Source organism: Anabrus simplex, chromosome 2 (genome assembly GCF_040414725.1).
Source record: "Anabrus simplex isolate iqAnaSimp1 chromosome 2, ASM4041472v1, whole genome shotgun sequence".
Lineage (NCBI taxonomy): Eukaryota > Metazoa > Arthropoda > Insecta > Orthoptera > Tettigoniidae > Anabrus > Anabrus simplex.
This window is the reverse complement of record NC_090266.1, coordinates 1,032,273,579-1,032,288,063: the sequence shown is the minus strand read 5'-3', so window position 1 is coordinate 1,032,288,063 and position 14,485 is coordinate 1,032,273,579. Positions and strand designations below refer to the sequence as shown.

Genomic DNA, 14,485 nt, shown 5'->3' with positions numbered 1-14,485 from the left:
TGAAAATAAATAAGTCCAAAACACAAGTAATGGAATGTAGCCGAACGAAGTCAGGTGATGCTGGAAATATTAGATTAGGCAATGAAGTCTTAAAGGAAGTAGATGAATTTTGTTACTTGCGTAATCAAATAATTAACAATGTGAGAAGTAAGGAAGACATAAAATGCCGACTGGCACAAACAAGGAAGCCTTTCATAAGAAAAGAAATTTGCTCACCTTCGAACATTAATTTAGGGACAATTAGAAATATGTTTTTAAAGACTTTCATCTGGAGTGTGGCATTGTACTTGAGTAAAACATGGGCGATAACAAACTCATAAAGAGAGTAGAGCTCTTGAAATGTGGTGTTACAGAAGAATGCTGAAGGTGAAATGGATAGATCGAATCACAAATGAAGATGTACTGAATCGAATTGGTGAGAGGAGATCGATTTTGCTGAATTTGACGAGAAGAAGAGATAAAATGATAGGATATATCTTATGACAGCCGGGACTTGCTCAGTTTTGTTTTTGAGAAAGTGAAGGCTGTAAGAACGGCAGGGGTAGACCAAGGTATAAGTCTGACTAAGAGATAAGAGCAGATGTAGGATGTACTAGTTACGTAGAAATGAAATGATTAGGACGGGATAGGGTGGCATGGAGAGCTCCATCAAACCATTCTATGGACTGATGACTCAAACAACAAACATATTATTATTATTATTATTATTATTATTATTATTATTATTATTAGTAGTAGTAGTAGTAGTAGTAGTAGTAGTAGTAGTAGTAGGCCTAGTAGTATATCACGGGACTGGACCGGGATCGAACCCGTTAACTTGGACTCGGAAAGACAGCGTTTGAGGCATTCATCCCGGCTGTTTCTAGTTAAAGAAGGAAACCGAGTAAAGCCACTTCGAGGAAGGCCGAGGTTTGAATTTTGAACCCACCTCTACTTATTGTTAGTTGTCCTCACGATGCTGTTTGCACGCTATTCGAACTCACACCAAACCAAACCCCATGGCGCAACGGCCACGAAGGGCCAAGGCCTACCAAGCGACCGCTGCTCAGCCCGAAAGCCTGCAGACTACGAAGTGTCATGTGGTCAGTGCGACGAATCCTCTCGGCCGTTATTTTCGGCTTTATAGACCGGGCCCGCTATCTCACCGTCAGATAGCTCCTCAATTGTAATCACGTAAGGCGGAGTGGACCTCGAACGAGCCTTTAAATCCAGGTAATATCCCTGACCTTGTCGGGAATCGAACCCGGGGACTCCGGGTAAGAGGCAGGCACGCTACTCCTACACCGCGGAGCCGTCACGTTCCTGTCATACTCACTGTAAATACATACCATTTACGTCGGATTTTATCTCAAACTCGAACATTGACTTGTTGAAGTTTTAACCCAACATGAAGGAACATTTTATCATTATCATTATCATCATCATCATCATCATCATAAGTGTTTTTTATTTCGTTTATGCCAATTTTTGTATCTTTCTTTAGCTGAAGATGTTCCACGTTAGGAATGAAACATGTACTTTTTGATATTGTAATTAGGTTTTAAGCTGGATTATGTTTCATTAATACATAGATGTTGGGTATTCAGCCCAAGGGCTGGTTTGATCCTTTACAGCTCCATCAACAGCTGTTATGGATAGCCTAGGTGTCACTGAAGAGGCATACTAGGGAAATGAGGAGTGAGGTAGTTTCCCGTTGCTTTCCTCACCGTGCCAAGCCCACTGAAATGCATGCACCAACCGACCCTATGAGCGATATTTTCACACCATTCATAACAGGACTGGCTGCATAAGGAACGGTGTTACTAGAATCGCTCATACCTCGGTTACTTTAATGTTGTCAAAGCCAAGGATGAGACTGAGACAGGTCAATGAAAGTAACAAATTTATTCTAGTTCATACCAGAAGGCTTAGTACACTGTAAACACTACATCCTAGCAATTAAAACAAATAAGTATTGGAAGGTGGGATTCTCCATTCAACGTAACCTTAGGAAAACAATTACAACTAGAAGAGGGTAAGTGATTATAGGCCTACTTTTTCTAATTAAGACACCGTAGAAATTTGTTTTAAATTCTCTCCAACTTCAGTTGTGACTTGTGTTACAGCATCCAACTATTGCAGCATATTCTTCTTTACTGCGAATGAGGCAATTAAGCTATAATGTTGAAGGAGAAATGTGTGATATTATCCCTGGTTGCTCCCCAATGCTCGTGCGGTTCTAATCCCAGGCTAAACATGGATACATTTTTGAAATGGACATTCATATGCCAATGGTTTGGATTCCACAGAAACTGTAGAGATCGAGCTAATAATCGAATGTTTTGTATTCTGTTACAGCTCTTACAAACAATTGCGAGTAAAATGAATTTTAAAGCGGAGATATATGAGACAGAGAACGCTGATGATGAAAAATGGGGTCGTTACGGCCCCAATGGCTCGCTGACGGGCCTGCTTGGTGAGGTGGTGCGTGGAAGAGCGGAAATAGCCTTGGGTAATCTTCACTACACGCCATATCATCTAGATCTCATGGACCTGAGCATCCCGTACAACACGGAGTGTCTGACATTTCTAACGCCGGAAGTTCTTGCAGATAATTCATGGAAGACTTTAATTCTTCCTTTCAAGTACGTATAATTTAGAATAGAACGTAGCTGTTGATAGGAAAGTAGAAAATGCATATTATATTTTGTGCACTGTTATTCATAGCAATCAGGAGAAATGTGTAAACAATTTCACACCGTCTACACCCATCTAATCTCACAACTTATATAAATCTTATCAAATATATGATATATTTGGAGAGGCGGACTTCTGTCGTTTTTTTTAAATTTATATTTGTTCGTGGCATCGACCTCTGTAGATCTTTTGCCACTACTTTCGCCATATGATAGGAACCTGCGTGTAAGTGTAGTGTGTTGAATGTGAGGAAAGGAACGTTAAGGACGACACAAACACCCAGTCCCCAGGTCAGGGATATAATTCATTACAATTAAAAAACACCGACCCAGCCGGGAATCGAACCCGAGTTCGCCGAGTAACAGACGGACGCGTTGCCCCCTACACCGCGGGACCGGACGGACTTCTGGTTAGTGTGATTTCCTGCCACCCCCGGAGGCCCAGGATTGCTTCCCGGCTCTGCCACGAAATTTGTGAAGTGGTAACAAGGACTGGAACGGGGTCAACTCAGCCTCGGGAGGTCAACTGAATAGAGGGGGCTCGACTCCCACTTCAGCGATCCTCGAAGTGGTTTTTCGTGGTTTCCCACTTCTTTACCAGGCAAATGCCGGGATGGTTCCTAACTTAAGGCTACGGCCCCTATCCTTTCCAATCTTCCCATCCCCCACAAGGCCCTTGTTCAGCATAGGAGATGAGGCAGGCTGGGTGATGTACTTGTCCTCCTTCCCAGTTGTATCCCAGACCAAATGTCTCACGATCCAAGACACTGCCCTTGAGGTGATGAAGGTGGAATCCCTCTCTGAATCTGACGGAAAAAACAACCCTGGAGGGTAAACGGATTAAATACAATCTTATAAATAAAGTTGTTGGGAGTCCGCTGTCTGTACTTTAATTTTTAGTCCATATTTTAATATAAAGTAGTTATCCGTTTTAGGTGAACTCATGACTGCATTAGTGGTTTTTAGCTTTCGCGTCGGTTTGTCTGTCTGTCTGTCTGTCTGTCTGTCTGTCTGTCTGTCTGTCTGTCTGTCTGTCTGTCTGGCTGGCTGGCTGGCTGGCTGGCTGGCTGTTTGTTCCACCATCACGGGTAAACGACTGAATAGATCTCGACCAAACTTCATATTTAGATTCTACTAACCCAGGAGCTGGTTTGGTATGCATTTCATTAAAAAACCACGCAATAGAGTGGTGATTTATAGGAAGACCAGAAGCGTTTATTTTCAATTTTCTCTTATACTATTGATTTTCTGTAATATATGTAGACTATATGTGAAACGTCTATTTTAAATCATTTTTGTTGTGTATATAATTTCACTTACTCTTCAAATGACGGAGAAAATGACTATTTTGTACGGGCTTCGTGCTCTGCAGCTAGTGATGGACACACTAGCAGAATTACAGCAAATCTACCGGTTGTCATGACAGCGTCTACTTGCCAGCAGGGATGCAACGTAATGCAATTTTCGTCATCATTCCTGTAAACTCGTGGTTTATCATTGGGTAGAAGGCGAGAGGCATATTGTTCCATCATCACGGGTAAACGGCTGAATAGATCTCGACCGAACTTCATATTTAGAGTCTACTCATCCAGGAGCAGCTTTCGATATGCTTATAGAAGACCAGAAGAGATTTTTTTTAAATTTTGCTCCTACACTGTTGGTTATATGTAAGGTCTGTACACCATATGTGAAACGGCCCTTCATTCTAAATCATTTTTGTTATGTACATAATTTCACTTACTCTTAAAATGACGGAGAAAAATACTGTTGCTCTGCAATCAGTGACGGACACCCTCGCAGACCTACAGCGTATCTACCGGTTGCTATGGCAACGTCTCAGTCTGCTTGCCACCAGGGAAATAACGTAATGCCATTTTTGTCATAATTCCTGTCAACTCGTGGGTTTTCGTTGGGTAGAAGACGAGAGATGCATCAAGCTGCCATTCTGAGGTATATTTGCTGAATACCGGTGTGGAGGTTACAGTCGTCTGTTAATCAGAGATATAGAGATCGTTTTTAAAACAGTCGTGCGAGAACTAGGACAACTTCCCTACCAGCCCCATTATGCACTTCATTACAGTGTGTGGACTTCCGCAGGTTGAACGAGATGACCGTTAGTGATTCCTACCCCATGCCTGACCTGAAAGACTCGCTGAAACAAGTAAGTTGGTCTAGGATTTTCAACACGCTGGATCTCAACTCCGGATACTGGCAAGTAGAGGTCGAGGAAAGTTCTGGACCACTGACCGCTTTCATGACACCAAGAGGATTGTACCAGTTTGCAATAATGCCCTTTGGATTGAAGAATGCTCCTGCCACCTTCATGCGACTGATGGAAGAGGTAATTATCAGGATATGTTGGAGAATTTTGCAAAGTGTATCTCGACATCATTTTAATTCACAGCAAGAATTTTCAAGAACACTTTGTACATCTGAGGAAGGTGCTGGAACGACTGCAGATTCATGGACTGACTTGCCAGCTGGAGAAGTGCCACTTCGCCCAGTCCCGCGTAGAATATCTTGGCTATGTCCTAACCTCTGCAGGCTTAGAAAGGCAACAGGAAAAGAATCGAGCTATCGAAGAAGCTGAACGCCCGCGGACCAAGCGACAAGTACGTCACTTCCTTGGCTTGTGTGGACGGTTTAGCAGCTTCGTGCCACACTTTGAAGAGAAAGCAATACCACGTACCGATCTACTCCATAACAACTGCTCGTTCCGATGGACCAGCAAGGAAGAGGCAGCATTCCAAGGCATTAAGGCTGCGATATGCAACGCTCCCGGTCTAGCCCATCCCGACCCTCAACGGATGTGCCTTCAGACGGACGCCAGCGACTACGGCTTAGAAGCAGTGTTATTCCAGGAGAGGTGTGACAGCGGAAGGGACATCATCGAGTATGCCAGCAGGAAACTATCTTCCACCAAACAACGCTACTGCACTGCCGAGAAGGAAGCCTTAGCTGTGGTGTGGGCCGTGGGCAAATTCAGAGGCTACTTGGAGGGAAGGAAGTTCCAGCTGTACACTGATAACGCCGCTCTCAAACGGTTGAACTCGGTCTCTGGCTCAAAATCTAAATTTATGCGATGGGTCCTGTTAATCGGAATTTGATTTCGATGTGTGTCACGTTTCAGGACCGACGACCATAGGAGTAGACAGCTTATCTAGGCACCCGGCGATGGAACCTGAAGCTAGGTGCACCATTGTCAAGAGGGAGTTCCCACAAAAACACCAGAGTGAGCCTAAGTAACCCTGTCCTTATGACCATCAAGAAGGAACTTGATCTAGGAGTGTTCAAACAGTGGCAGGAAAATGACAAGCCCTGTAGGACCATGGCGAAGTGGATTAGGAGACAGAACACCGACAGTGACTTGTACCGAGGGAATTCAAGATGTGCTACAAGAACTTCCGGGTTGACGGAGGACTCTTGATGTACAGGTCGCACCTCTCCGACACGCCTGCAGTAGCGGTGATCCCCAGACAGCACACGACGGACATCCTCGAGAAATTCCTCGACAGCACGGAAGCCGGACATCCAGGAGGCGAAGAGACATATCAGTCTATCCGACGAAGGTTCTTTTGGGTCAACATGCGGAAAGACATCCTGGACTACGTAAAGGGGTGCTACATCTGTGCCTGCACCAAGACGAAAACAGGAAGGCAGATTCCAGCCAACGAGTAAGACGGCCGCAACGCCCGTGGGAGGTCATAGCCCTGGACTTAATGGGTCCTTACTCTAGAACACCACGGAGTAAAACAGGACTCATAGTAATCACTGACCTCTTCACAAGATGGATTGAGGCCTTTCCGATACCTGAAGCCACGAAGGGACGCATCACCAGCCTGCTACAAGACGAGGTATTCAGCCGCTATGGTTATCCACGGTGCGTTCTGTCAGACAACGGGAGTCAGTTCACGTCGAGGAAGTGGCAACAAATGATGACGGAATGGGGTGTGGAGCTCTGGAACACCCCTACCTACAACCCAAGGGCAAATCCAACGGAACGACGGAACCAGGAGGTGAAAAGGATGCTACGATTCCACCTGATAGACAAAGAACATCGACTGTGCGACCGTCAGATACCGCAGTCGCTCTTTGCCCTGCGACGACGTATCAACCATGTCACCGGCTATTCCCATGGAGAGCTGTTTCTTGGTCGACAGCTGTACGGCACTGACGATTGGGAGCTTCGTCCACCATCCACTTCAAGTCAAGATGAGGCAGCTGTTTCTCTGCCAGAGTGGCAGCAGCAGCAGTAGAACATCAAGCAGAAGCAAGCTTTGGCCGAGAAGAGATCCCTTACCCAGGCCAAGGCTCATGATGTCGAATATACCCAGATCTTCCTACCAGGCCAACAAATATTGCGACGTAACCACCCAGTCAGTAATAAGATTGGAGGGTTTCACGCAGGTCTCGCACCTAAGTGGGTTGGTCCCATCGAGGTGGATAAGCGGCTGGGCTATGGGGTCTACTTACTGAAGACCAACCCTCCTGGCAAGGTCCACGCATCGGAGTTGCGGCGAGTCACCCAACCGCTGCGCGTACATAGTAAGCCGGGAGGAGAGGCTACTAATGGCACAGCATCATCTGGTCATCGTAAGGAGAACACATCGACTATCATCGAGGAAGAGGCTGGCAGCGAGGCAACCCCGTCCCCCGAAAAGGCACATGCTGGCCGAGAGGAGGAGAGCACATCCAGCGACATTGAGGAAGAAAGAAGGTACAATCTACGTCCAAGGCAAAGTCGACGAGAGTGACAAAGTGTGGAAATTGTTTCAAATTACAGGGGGGGATATTGACGCAAGTGCGATAACAGGTATAACTTGAAAACAATATTCTCTCACCCATTGGTAACGAACACAAGTATCGAGCTCGAATTATTATTATTATTATTATTATTATTATTATTATTATTATTATTATTATTATTATTATTATTATTATTTTACGATCGTGATTATTATTATTTTACGATTATTGTTATTATTTGTATGTATGGCTATGAAGTGATGTACATTCATTTAGTATTATTATTATTTACGTAGTCGAATGATCGTATTGTGTGTGAGGTTATGTCATGAAACTGTGTTGTACATAGACATTCATATCAGTTCCGTTAATGTAAATACCTGTAAATTAATGTTATAATTTATTCATACCCATATACACTGACTGACAGAGCAAATGCAACACCAAGAAGGAGTGGTTCGAAAGGGATGAAAGTTGGGGAAAAAACAGAGACGGCACGGACGAATAATTGATGTTTATTTCAAACCGATATGCAGGTTACACAATGCGCACGGCATCGACTCAGTAGGATGTAGGACCACCGCGAGCGGCGATGCACGCAGAAACACGTCGAGGTACAGAGTCAATAAGAGTGCGGATGGTGTCCTGAGGGATGGTTCTCCATTCTCTGTCAACCATTTGCCACAGTTGGTCGTCCGTACGAGGCTGGGGCAGAGTTTGCAAACGGCGTCCAATGAGATCCCACACGTGTTCGATTGGTAAGAGATCCGGAGAGTACGCTGGCCACGGAAGCATTTGTACACCTCGTAGAGCCTGTTGGGAGATGCGAGCAGTGTGTGGGCGGGCATTATCCTGCTGAAACAGAGCATTGGGCAGCCCCTGAAGGTACGGGAGTGCCACCGGCCGCAGCACATGCTGCACGTAGCGGTGGGCATTTAACGTGCCTTGAATACGCACTAGAGGTGACGTGGAATCATACGCAATAGCGCCCCAAACCATGATGCCGCGTTGTCTAGCGGTAGGGCGCTCCACAGTTACTGCCGGATTTGACCTTTCTCCACGCCGACGCCACACTCGTCTGCGGTGACTACGGTGACTATCACTGACAGAACAGAAGCGTGACTCATCGGAGAACACGACGTTCCGCCATTCCCTCATCCAAGTCGCTCTAGCCCGGCACCATGCCAGGCGTGCACGTCTATGCTGTGGAGTCAATGGTAGTCTTCTGAGCGGACGCCGGGAGTGCAGGCCTCCTTCAACCAATCGACGGGAAATTGTTCTGGTCGATATTGGAACAGCTAGGGTGTCTTGCACATGCTGAAGAATGGCGGTTGACGTGGCGTGCGGGGCTGCCACCGCTTGGCGGCGGATGCGCCGATCCTCGCGTGCTGACGTCACTCGGGCTGCGCCTGGACCCCTCGCACGTGCCACATGTCCCTGCGCCAACCATCTTCGCCACAGGCGCTGCACCGTGGACACATCCCTATGGGTATCGGCTGCGATTTGACGAAGCGACCAACCTGCCCTTCTCAGCCCGATCACCATACCCCTCGTAAAGTCGCCTGTCTGCTGGAAATGCCTCCGTTGACGGCGGCCTGGCATTCTTAGCTATACACGTGTCCTGTGGCACACGACAACACGTTCTACAATGACTGTCGGCTGAGAAATCACGGTACGAAGTGGGCCATTCGCCAACGCCGTGTCCCATTTATCGTTCGCTACGTGCGCAGCACAGCAGCGCATTTCACATTATGAGCATACCTCAGTGACGTCAGTCTACCCTGCAATTGGCATAAAGTTCTGACCACTCCTTCTTGGTGTTGCATTTGCTCTGTCAGTCAGTGTATACAAATTGTAATCCATAATTGTGAAACGCTGTAACTTCCAGAATGGTAATAGGCACGAGAACAATTGAGACTATTCTATACATTACAACCTATGTATTTGACACTCGAGAATTTTCACGAAGATATTTTTTGTAATGTAACTTTCTAGAAGCTTGGCTATGCACCTATATAAAGAGACGATCTTGACGGTGAAGTTAGTTACTGCTGAGTTATTGACAGTTAGTGTTTGGAAATAGAGTTATGGTGTAACAAGGTTATACTTGATGATGCTTGTTTAATGGGTGCTAACATCTAGGTCATCGGCCCCAAGGTTATACTTGTGACCACGTGGACGACATGATTTTAAGCAGTCAACTGTTTTATTTGTGTTTCAATGTTGTCATCTCGATGTGCGGCGAATGGCAGTTGTCTTTAAATGGCGGTTTGTGATGTGAATGTTTTGTTTTTGACAACAGTGATTAAGGTCATGTGTGTGTTTTGTAAATAAATGTGAATAAAATAACTGTACCAACTGACAGCATCTCGTGTGCATCTTTGTGGATACGTTAATACCACCATATCGTTAGTCCTCGTCTGTAAAATTAAGCTTGTGTGTAAATGATTTTCCGAACGAAGGACTATCAACAGATGGTGTATTAATTTCTTGTAATACCTGCCAGGAAACACAGAAAACACGAATCCAGCATATGTGAAAAAATCATTGCAAGGTTGCAAGATTCAGAATGATTCCTATAACATCTTGTGATGCTGAAAGATTTTTTGTAACCCACTGGTTCGCAAATAGGCAATTCTCATTAAAATATTGAGATGTGCTCTCACAAAACAAGTAAAAAGTAAATAAAATAAAAATGTACCAATACTCAGAATAAAATCCCATTTATATATGTAAGACGGTCTAACATTTTTTGTGACTTCCCTGTAAATTATTGTGTGGCATACATGTAGTTCATATTTTACTCCATATTTTGAGACTTTTTAACCGATGTATATGTAAATGTTTAGCCATTTTATAAAACCTAACCCTGTTGAGAATGTAAGTATTGTATAAGATTCTACCAATTTGTCGGTCAACATTCTGATTAAGTTAAGTCATTATTTAAAGTAGTAAAACGCTGGTTATTTAAAAGAAGCTTCGAGTATTACCTCATAAAAAGTAAGCAAGTTTTCGCCAACTTAGCCTATATTAGATTAAGAGAAGAAGTGAACATGTGAAGTTGTTCTGCAATTTATTTCTTTGCAGGCCATACATGTGGGCAGCAGTGCTGGTAACACTTATCCTGGGAGGCTTCATCTTTCACGCTCTTTCTCGCTTTCAACAATGGTTGATGACATCCAGTTCTGTGAGAGGCGTTGATGGGGACCCAACTCCATCAGTAGCTGCAGGACCAGCAATGGACCAACCTGAGGGCCTTTATTTATTTGGTGATTTATGTAACGGGATTCTGTACACGTTTGGGATGCTCCTGCTAGTATCTTTACCCAAAGTGCCCTCTGGCTGGAGCCTGAGACTTTTGACTGGCTGGTGGTGGCTCTACTGTGTCTTGGTAGTTGTTTCATACAGAGCCAGCATGACTGCAATCCTTGCAAACCCAGCCTCCAGGTAACATTACAAGTAGAATGGTTATGCGCTGACAGATTTACTTCTTTACTACTATGACTACTATTTAGGTACAAGTGAGTTAAACAGTGAGAAGTTCCACACCCTAAGTAGTGCAAGGATTTCATGGCTAAAGCTGACTCACTTCGATTAATCTAGCACTCGGCTTCCCGGTAACAAAATAAGGATATACGTGCAGATATTTTGCTAGTCGGTAAAGAATAATACATTTCAGAACATATGCTATTTACTTTTTACCTTGTCATATTACTTTAATGAGCCAAATATTTCAGGACCTAATGTGTTTTGAACGGCCGTAGTTGGAAACGCCGGTTACGTCATACTGCCCTCGTGTAGCAGAGTACAGTAGCAGAGTATAGAAGTTGTTGACCGGGCGAGTTGGCCGTGCGGTTAGGGGCGCGCAGCTGTGAGCTCGCATTCGGGAGATAGTGGGTTTGAATCCCACTGTCGGCAGCCCTGAAGATGGTTTTCCGTTGTTTCCCATTTTCACAGGCAAATGCTGGGGCTGTACCTTAATTAAGGCCACGGCCACTTCCTTCGCATTCCTAGGCCGTTCTTGACCCATCGTCGCCATAAGACCTATCTGTGTCGGTGCGACGTAAAGCAAATAGCAAAAGAAAAGTTGTTGAACCTGTTTGTTATCGAAGGCCAATACATGTCGCTGTGCCTTCCCCTAGCCGCTGTGCAAGTAGGGGTGGAAGAAGCGCATGCCAGACCACTTCTTGTAGTCGAAAAGCGGTCTAGGGTACTGTGTGAGAAGTACACGTAATCCTTACCTGCGTATCCACTCTTGTACCTTCTCATGTTGCCGCCGAGTGATATTTTGTACTCGTACAAACTTTTTTCTATAAAAGTAATTATTGTGTTATTCGGATTTGTTTGGACACATTCGTTGGTTGAAATGGAACTGATCTGATTCATTTGCTAGTTGCTTTACGTCGCACCGACACAGATAGGTCTTATGGCGACGGTGGGACAGGGAAGGGCTAGGAGTGGGAAGGAAGCGGCCGTGGCCTTAATTAAGGTACAGCCCCAGCATTTGCCTGGTGTGAAAATGGGAAACCACGGAAAACCATTTTCAGGGCTGCCGACAGTGGGGTTCGAACCTACTATCTCCCGAATACTGGATACTGGCCGCACTTAAGCGACTGCAGCTATCGAGCTCGGTGATCTGATTCATAAACAATACCTAAGGATAATTTGTTTTAAAATTGTCAAGCTTCAGGACTGTGGCCGGTAGAAATTCAGCCTTTACTACGGGCTACGACAATTAAAACAGTATGTGAGGTGGAATATCCGTACCAGCGCATACATGCGAATCAAGAGTTGTGTAGATGTGTGTGATTTATAAGATGTCAATGACATTACTCACTGCAGGAGCGTAGCGTGGTTTTCTACTTAGAAGAAGCTATCAACTAAAACATGTTGTTGATTTCATTTGCGATTATCGTTAAAACTAGAGCCGCCGTGGCTCAGACGGAAGCGCGCCGGCCTCTCACCGCTGGGTTCCGTGGTTCAAATCCCGGACACTCCATGTGAGATTTGTGCTGGACATAGCGGAGGCAGAACAGATTTTTCTCCGGGTACTCCGGTTTTCCCTGTCATATTTCATTCCAGCAACGCTCTCCAATATCATTTCATTTCATCTGTCAGTCATTACTCATTGCCCCAGAGGAGTGCGACAGGCTTCGGCAGGCGGCACAATTCCTATCGTCTTCCCTAGATGGAGGCTTCATTCATTCCATTCCTGACCCGGTCGAATGACTGGAAACAGGCTGTGGATTTTCATTATCGTTAAAACTAACACAGTAGCTTTTTTAGCGTTTTAACTGTTAATGAATGCTTATGAAGGCATTTAAGTAAAATATTGCTTATCCCACTCCTTGTAAACTAGATCAACTCTTCGGTTTTTCGTGGATAAATAATGTAAGAATTAAGGAAACAAAACGCACCTGAGATAGTTAACACCTCAGAGAGAGAAAGAGAGAATTAATATTAAATCATTCTCAACGTCGGGGGAAGTACCATGAAAAACTACTATAGAGTCCGAGTAGGTTCGAAGTTGATTGTCGTAACGTGCCGGGATGTTCAAAATCTGAACAAAGATATCTTGGTTAAAATACATACACAATACTTTCTTTTGACCCCTAAAGTAAGTCCCTGAGAGTCTAGAAAGTAAACAGTAATTAAAAGACACACCATTTTCCTGTTCTGTTTACGTGTTCGGTTGTTCTTTCTCATACCTATTTTATGCTGCTCTCTTTAACAAAAGCCGGGCTGAATGGCTCAGATGGTTGAGGTGCTGGCCTTCTGATCCCAACTTGGCAGGTTCGATCCTGGCTCACTCGGGTGTTATTTGAATATGCTCAAATACGTCAGCCTCGTGTGGGTAGATTTAATGGCACGTAAAAGAACTCCTGCCTGACTAAATTTCGGCACCTCGAAATCTCCGTAAACCGTGAAAGTAATTAGTGGGACGTAAAGCAAATAACATTCTTGTTAAATAATGTGCCGCAGGGTATTTGTAACAGAAGGCGTATTATTGGACAGTACGTGCCGATAGGTAAAATGACGACTGTAATTGACCCGCTTAATTTACTACTATTACTACTACTACTGCTACTATTACTAGACCTACTACTAATAATAATAGCTTTTACGTTCCACTAACCACGTTTGAGGTTTCCGGAGACGCCGGGGTGGCAGAATTTTGTCCCGTAGGAGTTCTTTTACATTCTAGTAAATCTACCGATAAGAGATTGACATATTTCAGCACCTTCAAATACCACCGAACTGAGCCGGATCGAACCTGTCAAGTTGGGGTCAGAAGGCCAGCGCTTTATCGTCCGAGCTACTCAGCGGGGAATTACGTAGAGCTTAGAGCAAGTTGGTCGTTCGGTCAGGGGCGCGCAACTGTGAGCTTGCATTCGGGAGACAGTGCGTTCGAATTCCACTGTCGGCAGCTCTGAAGATGGTTATCCGTGGTTTCCCATCTTCACACGAGGAAAATGTTGGGGATATACCTTGATTAAGGTCACGGCCACTTATTTCCTCCTCTTAGCCCTTTTCTGTCCCATCTAAGACCTACCTTTGTCGGTGCGACGTAAAGCCAATAAATGTATAATGTCATCATATTTAGGACACTTACACAACTGTTGTGATCCATGGTTATAAACGTCGAGAAGTGTTTTCTGGGAAGAACATTATTGACGGGTAGTCAATTATTATTATTATTATTATTATTATTATTGCATATGACTTTGCTCCACTGATTCATCATCATCATCATCATCATCTGTTTACCCTCCAGGTCCGGTTTTTCCCTCGGACTCAGCGAGGGATCCCACCTCTACCGCCTCAAGGGCAGTGTCCTGGAGCTTCAGACTCTTGGTCGGGGGATGAAACTGGGGAGAATGACCAGTACCTCGCCCAGGCGGCCTCACCTGCTATGCTGAACAGGGGCCTTGTGGAGGGATGGGAAGATTGGATGGGACAGGCAAGGAAGAGGGAAGGAAGCGGCCGTGGCCTTAAGTTAGGTACCATCCCGGCATTTGCCTGGAGGAGAAGTGGGAAACCACGGAAAACCACTTCCAGGATGG

The 14,485-nt window shown here is 44.9% G+C and overlaps 1 protein-coding gene across 1 annotated transcript in view; it reads left to right on the top strand.

The window, feature by feature from the left end:
- Positions 1-14,485, top strand: part of LOC136863765 (ionotropic receptor 21a) — an 89,829-nt gene that overhangs the window by 55,146 nt on the left and 20,198 nt on the right. The window contains exons 4-5 of the mRNA XM_067140118.2: positions 2,338-2,624; positions 10,509-10,868. Coding sequence (XP_066996219.2) covers positions 2,338-2,624; positions 10,509-10,868 — 647 coding nt within the window. The remainder of the gene's footprint in view (positions 1-2,337; positions 2,625-10,508; positions 10,869-14,485) is intronic.